The 19,875-nt window shown below is 47.0% G+C and overlaps 2 protein-coding genes across 2 annotated transcripts in view; one reads left to right on the top strand and one right to left on the bottom strand.

The window, feature by feature from the left end:
* The window catches only part of LOC142108241 (BTB/POZ domain-containing protein KCTD19-like), a 49,010-nt gene extending 36,533 nt beyond the window's left edge, over positions 1 to 12,477 (bottom strand). The window contains 1 exon segment of the mRNA XM_075191867.1: positions 12,340 to 12,477. Within this exon segment, the coding sequence (XP_075047968.1) occupies positions 12,340 to 12,369 (30 nt within the window). The 5' untranslated portion in view covers positions 12,370 to 12,477.
* Positions 12,478 to 12,545: 68 nt separating this feature from the next.
* On the top strand, positions 12,546 to 18,480 carry LOC142108240 (leucine-rich repeat-containing protein 36-like). The gene is made up of 7 exons (XM_075191866.1): positions 12,546 to 12,757; positions 13,702 to 13,829; positions 13,977 to 14,169; positions 15,007 to 15,106; positions 15,820 to 15,884; positions 16,581 to 16,630; positions 17,405 to 18,480. The coding sequence occupies exons 1-7, from the start codon at positions 12,655 to 12,657 to the stop codon at positions 17,501 to 17,503; spliced, it is 738 nt and encodes a 245-aa protein (XP_075047967.1). The 5' UTR covers positions 12,546 to 12,654; the 3' UTR covers positions 17,504 to 18,480.
* The last annotated feature ends 1,395 nt before the right edge of the window (positions 18,481 to 19,875 follow it).

Genomic DNA, 19,875 nt, shown 5'->3' with positions numbered 1-19,875 from the left:
CACACTGGTATGACGTCTCTCAGTGACAGTCACACACACAGGTATGACGTCTCTCAGTGACAGTCACACACACAGGTATGACGTCTCTCAGTGACAGTCACACACAGGTATGACGTCTTTCAGTGACAGTCACACACAGATATGACGTCTCTCAGTGACAGTCACACACAGGTATGACGTCTCTCAGTGACAGTCACACACAGGTATGACGTCTCTCAGTGACAGTCACACACACAGGTATGACGTCTCTCAGTGACAGTCACACACAGGTATGACGTCTCTCAGTGACAGTTACACACAGGTATGACGTCTCTCAGTGACAGTTACACACAGGTATGACGTCTCTCAGTGACAGTCACACAAACAGGTATGACGTCTCTCGGTGACAGTAACACTAAGGTATGACGTCTCTCAGTGAGTCACACACACAGGTATGACGTCTCTCAGTGAGTCACACACACAGGTATGACGTCTCTCAGTGACAGTCACTCACAGGTATGGCGTCTCTCAGTGACAGTCACACACAGGTATGACGTCTCTCTCAGTGACAGTCACACACAGGTATGACGTCTCTCAGTGACAGTCACAAACACAGGTATGACGTCTCTCAGTGACAGTCACACACACAGGTATGACGTCTCTCAGTGACAGTCACACACACAGGTATGACGTCTCTCAGTGACAGTCACACACAGGTATGACGTCTCTCAGTGACAGTCACACACAGGTATGACGTCTCTCAGTGACAGTCACACACAGGTATGACGTCTCTCAGTGAGTCACACACACAGGTATCACGTCTCAGTGAGTCACACACACAGGTATGACGTCTCTCAGTGACAGTCACACACACAGGTATGACGTCTCTCAGTGACAGTCACTCACAGGTATGGCGTCTCTCAGTGACAGTCACACACACAGGTATGACGTCTCTCAGTGACAGTCACACACAGGTATGACGTGTCTCAGTGACGGTCACACACAGGTATGACGTCTCTCAGTGAGTCACACACACAGATATGACGTCTCTCAATGACAGTCACACACACAGGTATGACGTCTCTCAGTGACAGTCACACACAGGTATGACGTCTCTCAGTGACAGTCACACACAGGTATGACGTCTCTCAGTGACAGTCACACACAGGTATGACGTCTCTCAGTGACAGTCACACAGTCACACACAGGTATGGCGTCTCTCAGTGACAGTCACACACAGGTATGACGTCTCTCTCAGTGACAGTCACACACAGGTATGACGTCTCTCAGTGAGTCACACACACAGGTATCACGTCTCAGTGAGTCACACACACAGGTATGACGTCTCTCAGTGACAGTCACACACACAGGTATGACGTCTCTCAGTGACAGTCACTCACAGGTATGACGTCTCTCAGTGACAGTCACACACAGGTATGACGTCTCTCAGTGACAGTCACACACACAGGTATGACGTCTCTCAGTGACAGTCACACTAAGGTATGACGTCTCTCAGTGACTCACACACACAGGTATGACGTCTCTCAGTGAGTCACACACACAGGTATGACGTCTCTCAGTGAGTCACACACACAGGTATGACGTCTATTAGTGACAGTCACACACACAGGTATGACGTCTCTCAGTGACAGTCACTCACAGGTATGGCGTCTCTCAGTGACAGTCACACACAGGTATGACGTCTCTCAGTGACAGTCACACACACAGGTATGACGTCTCTCAGTGACAGTCACACACACAGGTATGACGTCTCTCAGTGACAGTCACACACACAGGTATGACGTCTCTCAGTGACAGTCACACACACAGGTATGACGTCTCTCAGTGGCAGTCACACACAGGTATGACGTCTCTCAGTGACAGTCACACACACAGGTATGACGTCTCTCAGTGACAGTCACACACACAGGTATGACGTCTCTCAGTGACAGTCACACACAGGTATGACGTCTCTCAGTGACAGTCACACACAGGTATGACGTCTCTCAGTCACAGTCACACACAGGTATGACGTCTCTCAGTGAGTCACACACACAGGTATGACGTCTCTCAGTGACAGTCACACACACAGGTATGACGTCTCTCAGTGACAGTCACACACAGGTATGACGTCTCTCTCAGTGACAGTCACACACAGGTATGACGTCTCTCAGTGACAGTCACACACAGGTATGACGTCTATCAGTGACAGGTCACACACAGGTATGACCACACAGGTATGAAGTCTCTCAGTGACGGTCACACACAGGTATGACGTGTCTCAGTGACGGTCACACACAGGTATGACGTGTCTCAGTGACGGTCACACACAGGTATGACGTGTCTCAGTGACGGACACACACAGGTATGACGTGTCTCAGTGACGGACACACACAGGTATGACGTCTCTCAGTGATGGTCACACACAGGTATGACGTCTCAGTGAAGGTCACACACACAGGTATGACGTCTCTCAGTGACGGTCACACACACAGGTATGACGTCTCTCAGTGACGGTCACACACAGGTATGACGTCTCTCAGTGACAGTCACACACACAGGTATGACGTCTCTCAGTGACAGTCACACACAGGTATGACGTCTCTCAGTGACAGTCACACACACAGGTATGACGTCTCAGTGACAGTCACACACAGGTATGACGTCTCAGTGACAGTCACACACAGGTATGACGTCTCTCAGCGACAGTCACACACACAGGTATGACGTCTCTCAGCGACAGTCACACACAGGTATGACGTCTCTCAGCGACAGTCACACACAGGTATGACGTCTCTCAGTGACAGTCACACACAGGTATTACGTCTCAGTGACAGTCACACACAGGTATGACGTTTCTCAGTGACAGTCACACACACAGGTATGACGTCTCAGTGACAGTCACACACAGGTATGACGTCTCTCAGCGACGGTCACACACAGGTATGACGTCTCTCAGTCACACACACAGGTATGACGTCTCTCAGTGACAGTCACACACACAGGTATGACGTCTCTCAGTGACAGTCACACACAGGTATGACGTCTCTCAGTGACAGTCACACACAGGTATGACGTCTCTCAGTGACAGTCACACACAGGTATGACGTCTCTCAGTGACAGTCACACACACAGGTATGACGTCTCTCAGTGACAGTCACACACAGGTATGACGTCTCTCAGTGACAGTCACACACAGGTATGACGTCTCTCAGTGACAGTCACACACACAGGTATGACGTCTCTCGGTGACAGTAACACTAAGGTATGACGTCTCTCAGTGACTCACACACACAGGTATGACGTCTCTCAGTGAGTCACACACACAGGTATGACGTCTCTCAGTGACAGTCACTCACAGGTATGGCGTCTCTCAGTGACAGTCACACACAGGTATGACGTCTCTCTCAGTGACAGTCACACACAGGTATGACGTCTCTCAGTGACAGTCACACACACAGGTATGACGTCTCTCAGTGACAGTCACACACACAGGTATGACGTCTCTCAGTGACGGTCACACACAGGTATGACGTCTCTCAGTGACGGTCACACACAGGTATGACGTCTCAGTGAAGGTCACACACACAGGTATGACGTCTCTCAGTGACGGTCACACACACAGGTATGACGTCTCTCAGTGACGGTCACACACACAGGTATGACGTCTCTCAGTGACAGTCACACACAGGTATGACGTCTCTCAGTGACAGTCACACACACAGGTATGACGTCTCTCAGTGACAGTCACACTAAGGTATGACGTCTCTCAGTGACTCACACACACAGGTATGACGTCTCTCAGTGAGTCACACACACAGGTATGACGTCTCTCAGTGAGTCACACACACAGGTATGACGTCTCTCAGTGACAGTCACACACACAGGTATGACGTCTCTCAGTGACAGTCACTCACAGGTATGGCGTCTGTCAGTGACAGTCACACACAGGTATGACGTCTCTCTCAGTGACAGTCACACACAGGTATGACGTCTCTCAGTGACAGTCACACACACAGGTATGACGTCTCTCAGTGACAGTCACACACAGGTATGACGTCTCTCAGTGACAGTCACACACACAGGTATGACGTCTCTCGGTGACAGTAACACTAAGGTATGACGTCTCTCAGTGACTCACACACACAGGTATGACGTCTCTCAGTGAGTCACACACACAGGTATGACGTCTCTCAGTGACAGTCACTCACAGGTATGGCGTCTCTCAGTGACAGTCACACACAGGTATGACGTCTCTCTCAGTGACAGTCACACACAGGTATGACGTCTCTCAGTGACAGTCACACACACAGGTATGACGTCTCTCAGTGACAGTCACACACACAGGTATGACGTCTCTCAGTGACGGTCACACACAGGTATGACGTCTCTCAGTGATGGTCACACACAGGTATGACGTCTCAGTGAAGGTCACACACACAGGTATGACGTCTCTCAGTGACGGTCACACACACAGGTATGACGTCTCTCAGTGACGGTCACACACACAGGTATGACGTCTCTCAGTGACAGTCACACACAGGTATGACGTCTCTCAGTGACAGTCACACACACAGGTATGACGTCTCTCAGTGACAGTCACACTAAGGTATGACGTCTCTCAGTGACTCACACACACAGGTATGACGTCTCTCAGTGAGTCACACACACAGGTATGACGTCTCTCAGTGAGTCACACACACAGGTATGACGTCTCTCAGTGACAGTCACACACACAGGTATGACGTCTCTCAGTGACAGTCACTCACAGGTATGACGTCTCTCAGTGACAGTCACACACAGGTATGACGTCTCTCTCAGTGACAGTCACACACAGGTATGACGTCTCTCAGTGACAGTCACACACACAGGTATGACGTCTCTCAGTGACAGTCACGACGTCTCTCAGTGACAGTCACACACACAGGTATGACGTCTCTCAGTGACAGTCACACACACAGGTATGACGTCTCTCAGTGGCAGTCACACACAGGTATGACGTCTCTCAGTGACAGTCACACACACAGGTATGACGTCTCTCAGTGACAGTCACACACACAGGTATGACGTCTCTCAGTGACAGTCACACACAGGTATGACGTCTCTCAGTGACAGTCACACACAGGTATGACGTCTCTCAGTCACAGTCACACACAGGTATGACGTCTCTCAGTGAGTCACACACACAGGTATGACGTCTCTCAGTGACAGTCACACACACAGGTATGACGTCTCTCAGTGAGTCACTCACAGGTATGGCGTCTCTCAGTGACAGTCACACACACAGGTATGACGTCTCTCAGTGAGTCACTCACAGGTATGGCCGTCTCTCAGTGACAGTCACACACAGGTATGACGTCTCTCGGTGACAGTAACACTAAGGTATGACGTCTCTCAGTGACTCACACACACAGGTATGACGTCTCTCAGTGAGTCACACACACAGGTATGACGTCTCTCAGTGACAGTCACTCACAGGTATGGCGTCTCTCAGTGACAGTCACACACAGGTATGACGTCTCTCTCAGTGACAGTCACACACAGGTATGACGTCTCTCAGTGACAGTCACTCACAGGTATGGCGTCTCTCAGTGACAGTCACACACAGGTATGACGTCTCTCTCAGTGACAGTCACACACAGGTATGACGTCTCTCAGTGACAGTCACACACACAGGTATGACGTCTCTCAGTGACAGTCACACACAGGTATGACGTCTCTCAGTGACAGTCACACACACAGGTATGACGTCTCTCGGTGACAGTAACACTAAGGTATGACGTCTCTCAGTGACTCACACACACAGGTATGACGTCTCTCAGTGAGTCACACACACAGGTATGACGTCTCTCAGTGACAGTCACTCACAGGTATGGCGTCTCTCAGTGACAGTCACACACAGGTATGACGTCTCTCTCAGTGACAGTCACACACAGGTATGACGTCTCTCAGTGACAGTCACACACACAGGTATGACGTCTCTCAGTGACAGTCACACACACAGGTATGACGTCTCTCAGTGACGGTCACACACAGGTATGACGTCTCTCAGTGACGGTCACACACAGGTATGACGTCTCAGTGAAGGTCACACACACAGGTATGACGTCTCTCAGTGACGGTCACACACACAGGTATGACGTCTCTCAGTGACGGTCACACACAGGTATGACGTCTCTCAGTGACAGTCACACACAGGTATGACGTCTCTCAGTGACAGTCACACACACAGGTATGACGTCTCTCAGTGACAGTCACACTAAGGTATGACGTCTCTTAGTGACTCACACACACAGGTATGACGTCTCTCAGTGAGTCACACACACAGGTATGACGTCTCTCAGTGAGTCACACACACAGGTATGACGTCTCTCAGTGACAGTCACACACACAGGTATGACGTCTCTCAGTGACAGTCACTCACAGGTATGGCGTCTCTCAGTGACAGTCACACACAGGTATGACGTCTCTCTCAGTGACAGTCACACACAGGTATGACGTCTCTCAGTGACAGTCACACACACAGGTATGACGTCTCTCAGTGACAGTCACGACGTCTCTCAGTGACAGTCACACACACAGGTATGACGTCTCTCAGTGACAGTCACACACACAGGTATGACGTCTCTCAGTGGCAGTCACACACAGGTATGACGTCTCTCAGTGACAGTCACACACACAGGTATGACGTCTCTCAGTGACAGTCACACACACAGGTATGACGTCTCTCAGTGACAGTCACACACAGGTATGACGTCTCTCAGTGACAGTCACACACAGGTATGACGTCTCTCAGTCACAGTCACACACAGGTATGACGTCTCTCAGTGAGTCACACACACAGGTATGACGTCTCTCAGTGACAGTCACACACACAGGTATGACGTCTCTCAGTGAGTCACTCACAGGTATGGCGTCTCTCAGTGACAGTCACACACAGGTATGACGTCTCTCTCAGTGACAGTCACACACAGGTATGACGTCTCTCAGTGACAGTCACACACAGGTATGACGTCTCTCTCAGTGACAGTCACACACAGGTATGACGTCTATCAGTGACAGGTCACACACAGGTATGACCACACAGGTATGAAGTCTCTCAGTGACGGTCACACACAGGTATGACGTGTCTCAGTGACGGTCACACACAGGTATGACGTGTCTCAGTGACGGTCACACACAGGTATGACGTGTCTCAGTGACGGACACACACAGGTATGACGTGTCTCAGTGACGGACACACACAGGTATGACGTCTCTCAGTGACGGTCACACACAGGTATGACGTCTCTCAGTGACGGTCACACACAGGTATGACGTCTCAGTGAAGGTCACACACACAGGTATGACGTCTCTCAGTGACGGTCACACACACAGGTATGACGTCTCTCAGTGACAGTCACACACACAGGTATGACGTCTCTCAGTGACAGTCACACACAGGTATGACGTCTCAGTGACAGTCACACACAGGTATGACGTCTCAGTGACAGTCACACACAGGTATGACGTCTCTCAGCGACAGTCACACACACAGGTATGACGTCTCTCAGCGACAGTCACACACAGGTATGACGTCTCTCAGCGACAGTCACACACAGGTATGACGTCTCTCAGTGACAGTCACACACAGGTATTACGTCTCAGTGACAGTCACACACAGGTATGACGTCTCTCAGTGACAGTCACACACACAGGTATGACGTCTCAGTGACAGTCACACACACAGGTATGACGTCTCTCAGCGACGGTCACACACAGGTATGACGTCTCTCAGCGACGGTCACACACAGGTATGACGTCTCTCAGTGACAGTCACACACAGGTATGACGTCTCTCAGTGACAGTCACACACAGGTATGACGTCTCTCAGTGACAGTCACACACACTGGTATGACGTCTCTCAGTGACAGTCACACACACAGGTATGACGTCTCTCAGTGACAGTCACACACAGGTATGACGTCTCTCAGTGACAGTCACACACACAGGTATGACGTCTCAGTGACAGTCACACACAGGTATGACGTCTCAGTGACAGTCACACACAGGTATGACGTCTCAGTGACAGTCACACACAGGTATGACGTCTCTCAGTGACAGTCACACACAGGTATGACGTCTCTCAGTGACAGTCACACACAGGTATGACGTCTCTCAGTGACAGTCACACACAGGTATGACGTCTCAGTGACAGTCACACACAGGTATGAGGTCTCAGTGACAGTCACACACAGGTATGAGGTCTCAGTGACAGTCACACACAGGTATGACGTCTCTCAGCGACGGTCACACACAGGTATGACGTCTCTCAGCGACGGTCACACACAGGTATGACGTCTCTCAGCGACGGTCACACACAGGTATGACGTCTCTCAGCGACGGTCACACACAGGTATGACGTCTCTCAGTGACGGTCACACACAGGTATGACGTCTCTCAGTGACAGTCACACACAGGTATGACGTCTCTCAGTGACAGTCACACACAGGTATTACGTCTCTCAGTGACAGTCACACACAGGTATGACGTCTCTCAGTGACAGTCACACACAGGTATGACGTCTCTCAGTGACAGTCACACACAGGTATGACGTCTCTCAGTGACAGTCACACACACAGGTATGACGTCTCTCAGTGACAGTCACACACAGGTATGACGTCTCTCAGTGACAGTCACACACATGTATGACGTCTCTCAGTGATAGTCACACACAGGTATGACGTCTCTCAGTGACAGTCACACACAAAGGTATGACGTCTCTCAGTGACAGTTACACACAGATATGACGTCTCAGTTACAGTCACACACAGGTATGACGTCTCTCAGTGACAGTCACACACACAGGTATGACGTCTCTCAGTGACAGTCACACACAGGTATGACGTCTCTCAGTGACAGTCACACACACAGGTATGACGTCTCAGTGACAGTCACACACAGGTATGACGTCTCAGTGACAGTCACACACAGGTATGACGTCTCAGTGACAGTCACACACAGGTATGACGTCACTCAGTGACAGTCACACACAGGTATGACGTCTCTCAGTGACAGTCACACACAGGTATGACTTCTCTCAGTGACAGTCACACACACAGGTATGACGTCTCTCAGTGACAGTCACACACACAGGTATGACGTCTCTCAGTGACAGTCACACACAGGTATGACGTCTCTCAGTGACAGTCACACACAGGTGTGACGTCTCTCAGTGACAGTCACACACACATGTATGACGTCTCTCAGTGATAGTCACACACAGGTATGACGTCTATCAGTGACAGGTCACACACAGGTATGACCACACAGGTATGAAGTCTCTCAGTGACGGTCACACACAGGTATGACGTGTCTCAGTGACGGTCACACACAGGTATGACGTGTCTCAGTGACGGTCACACACAGGTATGACGTGTCTCAGTGACGGACACACACAGGTATGACGTGTCTCAGTGACGGACACACACAGGTATGACGTCTCTCAGTGACGGTCACACACAGGTATGACGTCTCTCAGTGACGGTCACACACAGGTATGACGTCTCAGTGAAGGTCACACACACAGGTATGACGTCTCTCAGTGACGGTCACACACACAGGTATGACGTCTCTCAGTGACAGTCACACACACAGGTATGACGTCTCTCAGTGACAGTCACACACAGGTATGACGTCTCAGTGACAGTCACACACAGGTATGACGTCTCAGTGACAGTCACACACAGGTATGACGTCTCTCAGCGACAGTCACACACACAGGTATGACGTCTCTCAGCGACAGTCACACACAGGTATGACGTCTCTCAGCGACAGTCACACACAGGTATGACGTCTCTCAGTGACAGTCACACACAGGTATTACGTCTCAGTGACAGTCACACACAGGTATGACGTCTCTCAGTGACAGTCACACACACAGGTATGACGTCTCAGTGACAGTCACACACACAGGTATGACGTCTCTCAGCGACGGTCACACACAGGTATGACGTCTCTCAGCGACGGTCACACACAGGTATGACGTCTCTCAGTGACAGTCACACACAGGTATGACGTCTCTCAGTGACAGTCACACACAGGTATGACGTCTCTCAGTGACAGTCACACACACTGGTATGACGTCTCTCAGTGACAGTCACACACACAGGTATGACGTCTCTCAGTGACAGTCACACACAGGTATGACGTCTCTCAGTGACAGTCACACACACAGGTATGACGTCTCAGTGACAGTCACACACAGGTATGACGTCTCAGTGACAGTCACACACAGGTATGACGTCTCAGTGACAGTCACACACAGGTATGACGTCTCTCAGTGACAGTCACACACAGGTATGACGTCTCTCAGTGACAGTCACACACAGGTATGACGTCTCTCAGTGACAGTCACACACAGGTATGACGTCTCAGTGACAGTCACACACAGGTATGACGTCTCAGTGACAGTCACACACAGGTATGAGGTCTCAGTGACAGTCACACACAGGTATGACGTCTCTCAGCGACGGTCACACACAGGTATGACGTCTCTCAGCGACGGTCACACACAGGTATGACGTCTCTCAGCGACGGTCACACACAGGTATGACGTCTCTCAGCGACGGTCACACACAGGTATGACGTCTCTCAGTGACGGTCACACACAGGTATGACGTCTCTCAGTGACAGTCACACACAGGTATGACGTCTCTCAGTGACAGTCACACACAGGTATTACGTCTCTCAGTGACAGTCACACACAGGTATGACGTCTCTCAGTGACAGTCACACACAGGTATGACGTCTCTCAGTGACAGTCACACACAGGTATGACGTCTCTCAGTGACAGTCACACACACAGGTATGACGTCTCTCAGTGACAGTCACACACAGGTATGACGTCTCTCAGTGACAGTCACACACAGGTATGACGTCTCTCAGTGACAGTCACACACACATGTATGACGTCTCTCAGTGATAGTCACACACAGGTATGACGTCTCTCAGTGACAGTCACACACAAAGGTATGACGTCTCTCAGTGACAGTTACACACAGATATGACGTCTCAGTTACAGTCACACACAGGTATGACGTCTCTCAGTGACAGTCACACACACAGGTATGACGTCTCTCAGTGACAGTCACACACAGGTATGACGTCTCTCAGTGACAGTCACACACACAGGTATGACGTCTCAGTGACAGTCACACACAGGTATGACGTCTCAGTGACAGTCACACACAGGTATGACGTCTCAGTGACAGTCACACACAGGTATGACGTCACTCAGTGACAGTCACACACAGGTATGACGTCTCTCAGTGACAGTCACACACAGGTATGACTTCTCTCAGTGACAGTCACACACACAGGTATGACGTCTCTCAGTGACAGTCACACACACAGGTATGACGTCTCTCAGTGACAGTCACACACAGGTATGACGTCTCTCAGTGACAGTCACACACAGGTGTGACGTCTCTCAGTGACAGTCACACACACATGTATGACGTCTCTCAGTGATAGTCACACACAGGTATGACGTCTCTCAGTGACAGTCACACACACAGGTATGACGTCTCTCAGTGACAGTTACACACAGATATGACGTCTCAGTTACAGTCACACACAGGTATGACGTCTCTCAGTGACAGTCACACACACAGGTATGACGTCTCTCAGTGACAGTCACACACAGGTATGACGTCTCTCAGTGACGGTCACACACAGGTATGACGTCTCTCAGTGTCGGTCACACACAGGTATGACGTCTCTCAGTTACAGTCACACACAGGTATGACGTCTCTCAGTGACGGTCACACACACAGGTATGACGTCTCTCAGTGACAGTCACACACAGGTATGACGTCTCTAAGCGACGGTCACACACAGGTATGACGTCTCTCAGTGACAGTCACACACAGGTATGACGTCTCTCAGTGACAGTCACACACAGGTATGACGTCTCTCAGTGACAGTCACACACACAGGTATGACGTCTCTCAGTGACAGTCACACACACAGGTATGACGTCTCTCAGTGACAGTCACACACACAGGTATGACGTCTCTCAGTGACAGTCACACACACAGGTATGACGTCTCTCAGTGACAGTCACACACAGGTATGACGTCTCTCAGTGACGGTCACACACACAGGTATGACGTCTCTCAGTGACAGTCACACACAGGTATGACGTCTCTCAGTGACAGTCACACACAGGTATGACGTCTCTCAGTGACAGTCACACACAGGTATGACGTCTCTCAGTGACAGTCACACACAGGTATGACGCCTCTCAGTGACAGTCACACACAGGTATGACGTCTCTCAGTGAGAGTCACATATGACGTGTAGCAGTCCCGGTATTACCGGCCCCGGCGGTTGCTCGTTCTCCGCCATCGGCCGTTATTAACCGTCTCCCCGCCGGACACCTCTAGGAGCGCTCAGAGTAACCGCCTCTCCCCTGAGAGCGTTACCCTGCCCCCGTCACCATGACAACAGCATCCGCCCGCCCCTGTTACCATGGCACCGTCAGATAACACCGTGCCCGCCCTGTCACGCCCACATTCCGTTGCCGGCCGTCCCCAGTGGCTGGTCGGGCAGTGACAGCTCCGCCCCCTCTGTGCCGGCCCCACCCCCGGAACCTTCCACTCCGCGCCGTGTTTCCCGCTGTTGCTTGGGGGAATGTTGTTGTCACTGGACCCAGTGAATGGGATGGCTGTGAGGAGGGTGAGACTGACTGAGAGCTGGGTGTGCGGGAGAGCCGGGCTGCAGCCGGGCATGGCAGGTAACCGAGGCCCCGGCCTGGGCCTAGTGCTCGGTGTATATGGGCTCCTGGTGGGCTGTGGACGGCTGTTACTACACTAAATAAATACAAATGAACTCACTCAGTAACAGACAAGATGGCTCTGATGTTATACTAATATAAAGCACTTGTTAAATATCCGGGCGCCAACCGTTGACTCCGCCCACCTGATAATCCAGGCAGGATTCAGGAGCTGACCCAATCCCCCTGCCCACTGAGAGCTCACCCAATGCCACACAGCTTTTTAAGTCATTGTGACCTAGGTGGACAGAGAAGGACATGTGGGAGGAAATGATGGTGAAGAAGCCTCCTAACTCTGGATAACCACAATCACATCTGTACGCTGCCACCTTACTTCCTGGTCACCATAGCCAAACCGATAGGTGGGCGGAGTCCATGTTTCAAGTGGAGCCCTGATAATTAACAAGTAGCAAAAATAATAAAATATTAGTAACCCCACTTGGAATCAGAGGACAGAACCACACTGTGTTCAATATAAAATAATATTATTAATATGAAAAGTATGGCCAGGGGGCACAGTGTGTTTAGTGAAATATTAACACAAACATTATAATACTTATTAATCTAGACAAGTTCCGAGTATCTTCAACGTATAATAATACAGATTTATCCCAGCTGGAGCTCAGGGCAAGATCTCATTCTGTCCAATATATAATAATAATGCTTATGTGAACTGTCTGGAACCAGTTTTCAGAATGTATTGTGCTATAATAATACATCAGTAATGCAACAAATATTCATAATAAAATAACTACAGCTTAGAATTAGAATAATCCACCAAGGAATGATTCTCGCAAACCCAGAAGCCAGTTCTGTCTTTTCCTGTCTCCATATTATTATTTTATACTAACTTAGTACAATGGACATTATTTCACTGTGTTATCGTTACCAAAACTTTTCTCCAGAGACGATGGAGTCGCTCAATCTACAAGGGACATACAAGAAAAAGATTGTTCGCCTGGGAGATGCGTTTAAGAATTTTAAAAGTCTCCGATCATTGGACTTGTCTAGAAACATAATGATCAGTTTACAGGTGAGTGACAATGTAAGGGGTTTGGACAATTCAGTGCGGCCCCCAGGTCACGACCTCTTGGTGAATTGGTCGGCTACATTCTCAGCCAACAAAATAACTCCTATATAACCCAGAATAACCAGCGTGATTGTTATATTGCTTCCGCAGGGCATTGAATATCTCCAGGCTCTTCGCTTCCTGAATTTATATTATAATGACATCTCATCTCTAGAGGAGATCCAGCATCTCAGATATTTGTCGCACCTCAAGAGCCTGGATTTGCGCCTCAATCCGGTAACCAAACTGATTGCCGAATACCGTCCCTTTGTCATTCATACGTTAGGCGCCTTAGAAGCTCTTGGTGAGTCATAGACTATGCCGAATAAATAAAGTGTTTGTTAGGAGCCAAAATACAGTCTAGAAAACATATGAAATAAGATTTTTAACTCTGGAGAGGAAGGGAGGGTATATTGGGTAATGTTTTTATATGTCCTTAAGCCACCGCACAGACGTCATGTGTGCGGGATGTCCTGTGGACAGCCATGCCTGAGCCTGAGCTTTAATTTAGGGTCACATAGAACCCCCCATCCTTCCTTCTTGTAGAGGAAAATGGACAAGAGTCACGGTGGTTTATTGCAATCAGGGGTGGGGGGGTCCTGTTGCCTGAGGAGACCTCCTATTTAAGGGGGGGGGTTTGCACCCATAAATTGCCCTTTATCTTTACCCTGACTTTGCGTCTCCTCCGTCATGTCATCCACAACCACCTGCGTCAATATAGACTTGTTTTGATGATATAGGAACTAGACAGATTTATTTTTAGTAAGAGACAACATGTCAGTGTTTAGTTAGACTCCCATCTAAGGGCTGGGAATCCAGCGGTGACCACAGTGTTTTGTTTAAGCAAATTGGATGATGTAGAAGGCAGTGATCTGTCTGATACCGATTAATCTCAGCAAACGAGTGGGTGTGAGGTGAGACCAGGCCAATCCCTGCCCCAATCTCTGTTGTGGAAGATGTTTCCATGGCTACACCAGGAGTCTGTTTGGCATATGTACTAACGTTACCCAACTGTCAGCCGGTCCCATTATTACTGAGAGCACCGGCCATGTACCCTCAGCGATGCTAAAACTGGGGGGGAAAGGTGCGTTTCAGGTAACGGGGGAGAAACCTTTCATCACCAACATGTCCCTGTTTTCAGACGACCGGCCCGTGATGGACTGCGAGAGGAAAGGTGCACAGTATAATTTCCGACTGAAAGAATATAAGACGCAGGATCTGCCAGACAAAGAAATTGGGAGGTGAGTACACTGAGAAGGGATATAGAATCTATATATAAGCTGTCGGATACTACAGTGTAACATTGTATCTAGGGCTAGATTTACTAAGCTGCGGGTTTGAAAAAGTGGAGATGTTGCCTATAGCAACCAATCAGATTCTAGCTTTCATTTATTTAGTACATTCTACAAAATGATAGCTAGAATCTGATTGGTTGCTATAGGCAACATCCCCACTTTTTCAAACCCGCAGCTTAGTAAATCTAGCCCTTAGTGTGTTGTTGTTGTTGTTATAACATTCTGACTATTTACTATTGAGGATATATCCTTTTAAATGGAGTGTAAAACATTAAGTTGTTAAACGTAAAAGTCTCCTTTTTAGGAAATGTTTTGTTTTTCCCACCTGAGAAAAATGCTATATGACAATTTTGTGCCATTAAATCACCTTTATTCAAATCTTTAGAAATTGTTGACTTGTTGCTTAGAACGTGGGTTTGGTTTTTGAGCTTCGAACGGACTTTGATTTAAAGTTTCATTTCACTCCAAAAGACTTCCGTTGTTCACAATTTAGTTTAGTTTTTGTTATTAGAACATATGGAGAAGTGTTGTGTGCTCTTCCTCATGTCGTTCTATCCCAGTTTATATACGTGGGTCACGTATGTGTACTGATATTACATGTGTGTATATAATATGATGGTGAATGGACTATGAATATTTATGTTATTTGTGCCTTCCAGTCCTGTGTTAGGAGAGAAGACGTCATCTAAGAGTCACTTGGATTATAACACGAGCAACACAATAGGTAAAGTATTTAACGGGGGTCTTGTTCATCAAACATGAGGGGGGAGGGGGGGGGGTGTGACTACCAGGGCAATTTCCACCACTAGGGGCACTGTTCCATTGGTGTCTATGGCTGATATTTCACTTTAGCTCAGCTTAGAAAGAAATATGGCAGCTTCTATAAATATTAATATACAGAGATTTGCCTATCATTGAGGTGCTCTAAGATAAGATAAACGTGTCAGTCTATTTTAGTGGACATTTCTGTAAAGACAAAGTGAATAAAACAAACTTACCAGTAAGTTATGTTATACCTTTAAAGAGCCAGACCAGAAATCTTAAACATAGTATACAAATAACTTGGTTCTTATAACCCACCTTGGGTTCGTGTGACTGTACACCAGTGATGGACAACAGGCGGGCCCCCAGGTCCTCACCAGCGGCCCCTGGCTCTATGTGTTTGTGTAAAATGCTGCTAATACCTTATTACAGATAGGTGTCTCCTTCTTTGATCAATTGTATTGTTTTAACGTATTACTGAGATGAAGGGTAACGTGTGGCCCTGTTGAATGTTAGAGGGCCACATGGTTTGGCCCCTGGAGTGTATATTAGATTGCCCATCACTGCTACATACCGTGTTCCTGGTTTTTGACCACTGACTGGTTTAGAGAACAGCAGGTTTTTCAGGACTCCACTAATAGGAATTTATTTATTTCAGAACTCCGCAAGATGAATGAGTGGAAACACGAGTCTCCTACTAAATATCAGGTGGGTGTATACAGACGCACACAAACTGCTTTATTGCCAATCCTACCGAGAACTATAAGTGGTGATGAGTGCAGGCTGCCTTCTTGTGGTGGTACTGTATACTGCACATCATATATCTGAGGATAGTAACAGATATTACTATTTACCCTGTAATAACTCGGATGAATTAGAATAGCGGATTCTGAAAAACTGGATAAAGCAGACAGAGGCGGTAATGTTTTTTTCTGTAGAATATGGAGGTGAATTTATTAAAATCCATCTACCCCCCAAACAATCACATTGAGTAATGTATCAAAGTCAGAGAAGTAGCTGTCGTATGGAGAACTGAACCAATATTCTTGATTACAACATGTGGCGTTATTACAAACCAGGGACATCTCTTGTTCCTAATTTATAAGCTGCATTCACCTGAATGTTGGTTCGGGCCACTGTATGAATGTTACAGGAGTCCGGTGCCCTTTAACGTTTTGGGTTAGGGGGAGGGTAGCAAGTCACAAAATATTTTATTCTCAAAGATCCTCCGGGCACTGGAGTTTATCCATCTTCAGGGTGTGTTGCTAATCAATATACAAAGCTGCCTTTTTATAACAGCTCCTTGAATTACTGTGGGTGTAATAACTAGTGAGGTGTTATAGGGAGGGTGACGTACAATGGATACATCTCAATGCACCTTTATGCAGAGAATACAGTAAGAGGCGTTGTACAGGGCAGCACCATGTAATAGTTATAACATTGTAGAGCGTTGGATACATGAATTTCTTTTTACATCCACAGGCTGAAGAGCACCAGCCGTACATACAGACACAAAGCGACTTTAAAGACGGTATTGGTATAACAAGAACTTTCATTATTATTACTATTTGTTGTTATTAGTACATCCTTCTGCTGTGAGATTGGATTGGGTGGTAGCGGAGGTTTCCTGTAATAGATGTATAAACTGCGTAGTGATGACATCACCTCATTATACATTACAGACAGCTGTGTATTATAAGGAATATATAAAACATAGACAGTCAGCCCATTGTATTTATTAGTAGTTTACTCTCCAGCACGTTACCAGCTGGTGCCTCCATGACATCACTGGTTCCTACTCAATGCTTCGGCTGTATTTCTATTATTAGTATTCTGATTATTGGTTCAGCCTGTACTATGGCTGCCTCCACTCTGTACAGGTGTCCGGTGCTCTTAAAGGATTTCAAATAAAGTTCAGTGTGGCGAGGAAATAAGTGGCTATTCCTCTTAGTATGTGGGTAAAACCAAAATAGGGACATTTGTGCTTGGTCCCTACAAATACATCAGACTTGGGTAAAACTATACATATTTCCTATCCCCTTAAATCAGGAGAACAAGATAATTAAATCTTAAGGTTAATAGATTACAGTAAATTAGTCAGGACAACAATCATTAGAAACAATTATTTTATATATTTACCTGCTGTCCTCTAAGCCAGAGTTTCCCAAACTCAGTCCTCAGGGAACCTAACAGTGCAGGTTTTCCAGATCTCTTTGCTGGAGCACAGGTGTAGTCGTTACTGACTGATACAATGTAACAGATCCACAGGTGGTGTAATTATATCACTGCTCCTCTGGAAAACCTGCACTGTTGGGGAAACTGCTCTAGACAATGCTTAAAGTGATAAAAAGTTATGTGTGCCCAGAAAAACTGATACATATAGAACAAACTAATTTGGGTAGTCTATTAAAAAAAAAAAAAAAGAAGTAATCCCTGTTTAAATGCATCCCAAAAACAGTGACATATGGACTGGCCATGAAGTTGTTAAATGGGAACTTTAAGTTTAGTTGTACGTAAGGGTTACAGAAGTTATCATGGAACACAAAATTCAACTTGCCCCGGGTAAGTCTGACTTTGCCGACCACGGGCCTGATTCATTAAGGATCTTAAATGAAGAGGTATCTTATTTCAGTCTCCTGGACAAAACCATGTTACAATGCAAGGGGTGCAAACTAGTTTTCTGTTTTGCACATAAGTTAAATACTGGCTGTTTTTTCATGTAGCACACATATATCAACTTTAAATTTCAGTGTACAAATAAGCTATCAAGTATTTGTGTGCTACATGAAAAAACAGCCAGAATTTAATTTATGTGCAAAACAGAAAACTAGTTTGCACCCTTTGCAATGTAACATGGTTTTGTCCAGGAGACTGAAATAAGATACCTCTTCATTTAAGATCCTTAATGAATCAGGCCCCACATGATTAAGTGGTGCACTGACAAAGTTGTCATTAGAGAGATAGACCAATTAAAATGACAGATTTCTCTAAATATGGCAGAATTCTCAGTGGCACACCAGCGTAATGTAACAAAACAAGTCACTAGGCAATTTATAACAACTTTAATAACAGACACGTTTGCAGATTATTACTCGACTCTTTATAACCTAAAAGACAATCCAAATATCCGTGAACCAGCAGAAACCTAGCCAATAGTTTCCACAATAATATACACTTGCCAAAACTAACAGACATTGACCTGATAAGACTCCAGAGGAGATAGCAATTAAGACTCTCCCCCTAGCCAAAGCCAGGTTCTCCAACATTAGTTGGAGAAACTATCAAATTCCTGTCACTCACATTTTCCATACTGTAAACTCCTAAATTTCCACTTTGATCACTGATAGGAGCTCTATCGAGTGCATGCACACCAGATGAAATGCTGGTAACTCCCAAATGGCTTGAAAGTTTGAGTGAACATGGAAAAATCTGCAGCTCAACATAATGACATGCCCCAACTTCAAGTGATAGAGGTGCATATTCCCAACCTTCAGCTTTAAAACTAAGTACATTTTGTAATTACAGAATTTAAAAATTTATATATGGGACCTACCTTAGCAAGAGTTCAACAGCTCAGTTTTGCATTTAAACTTTGGAACAGAGACTTTGTATACATTTCTACACATCTGAGATGTCACTGGCTTTCCCCTGGAACAATGCCTGGAACACTAACTCAACTCACCTTGACATTACCTTCAGATAGAGATTCGTTTATCCTGTAACTTTTTGCCAAAACTTCCCTAATTTTACATTTGGAAGGAGACCTCCAAATAGTTTATCCTGAACAAAGCTGGGAACTATTGTTTTCTAGAACTAAGAAATGTCTTACTGCATACTATGTTTAATCAGATTATAAATTGTTATTTAGGTGATACTAAGGTAGAACTCCAGAAAATATACATCACAATTTCACAGCTATGAGTTTGTGGCCCCCAAGGGGATACCTTGCACAT

Source organism: Mixophyes fleayi, chromosome 12 (assembly GCF_038048845.1).
Source record: "Mixophyes fleayi isolate aMixFle1 chromosome 12, aMixFle1.hap1, whole genome shotgun sequence".
Lineage (NCBI taxonomy): Eukaryota > Metazoa > Chordata > Amphibia > Anura > Limnodynastidae > Mixophyes > Mixophyes fleayi.
This window is presented reverse-complemented; position numbering and strand designations above follow the sequence as displayed.

Excerpts from the sequence above, each read along its gene's own strand:
- LOC142108240 (XM_075191866.1), top strand. The coding sequence starts at position 12,655 with ATGTTGTTGTCACTGGACCCAGTGAATGGGATGGCTGTGAGGAGGGTG. Across the intron at positions 15,885-16,580 it reads TAACACGAGCAACACAATAG|AACTCCGCAAGATGAATGAG; the intron begins GTAAAGTATTTA and ends TATTTATTTCAG. Across the intron at positions 16,631-17,404 it reads AGTCTCCTACTAAATATCAG|GCTGAAGAGCACCAGCCGTA; the intron begins GTGGGTGTATAC and ends TTACATCCACAG.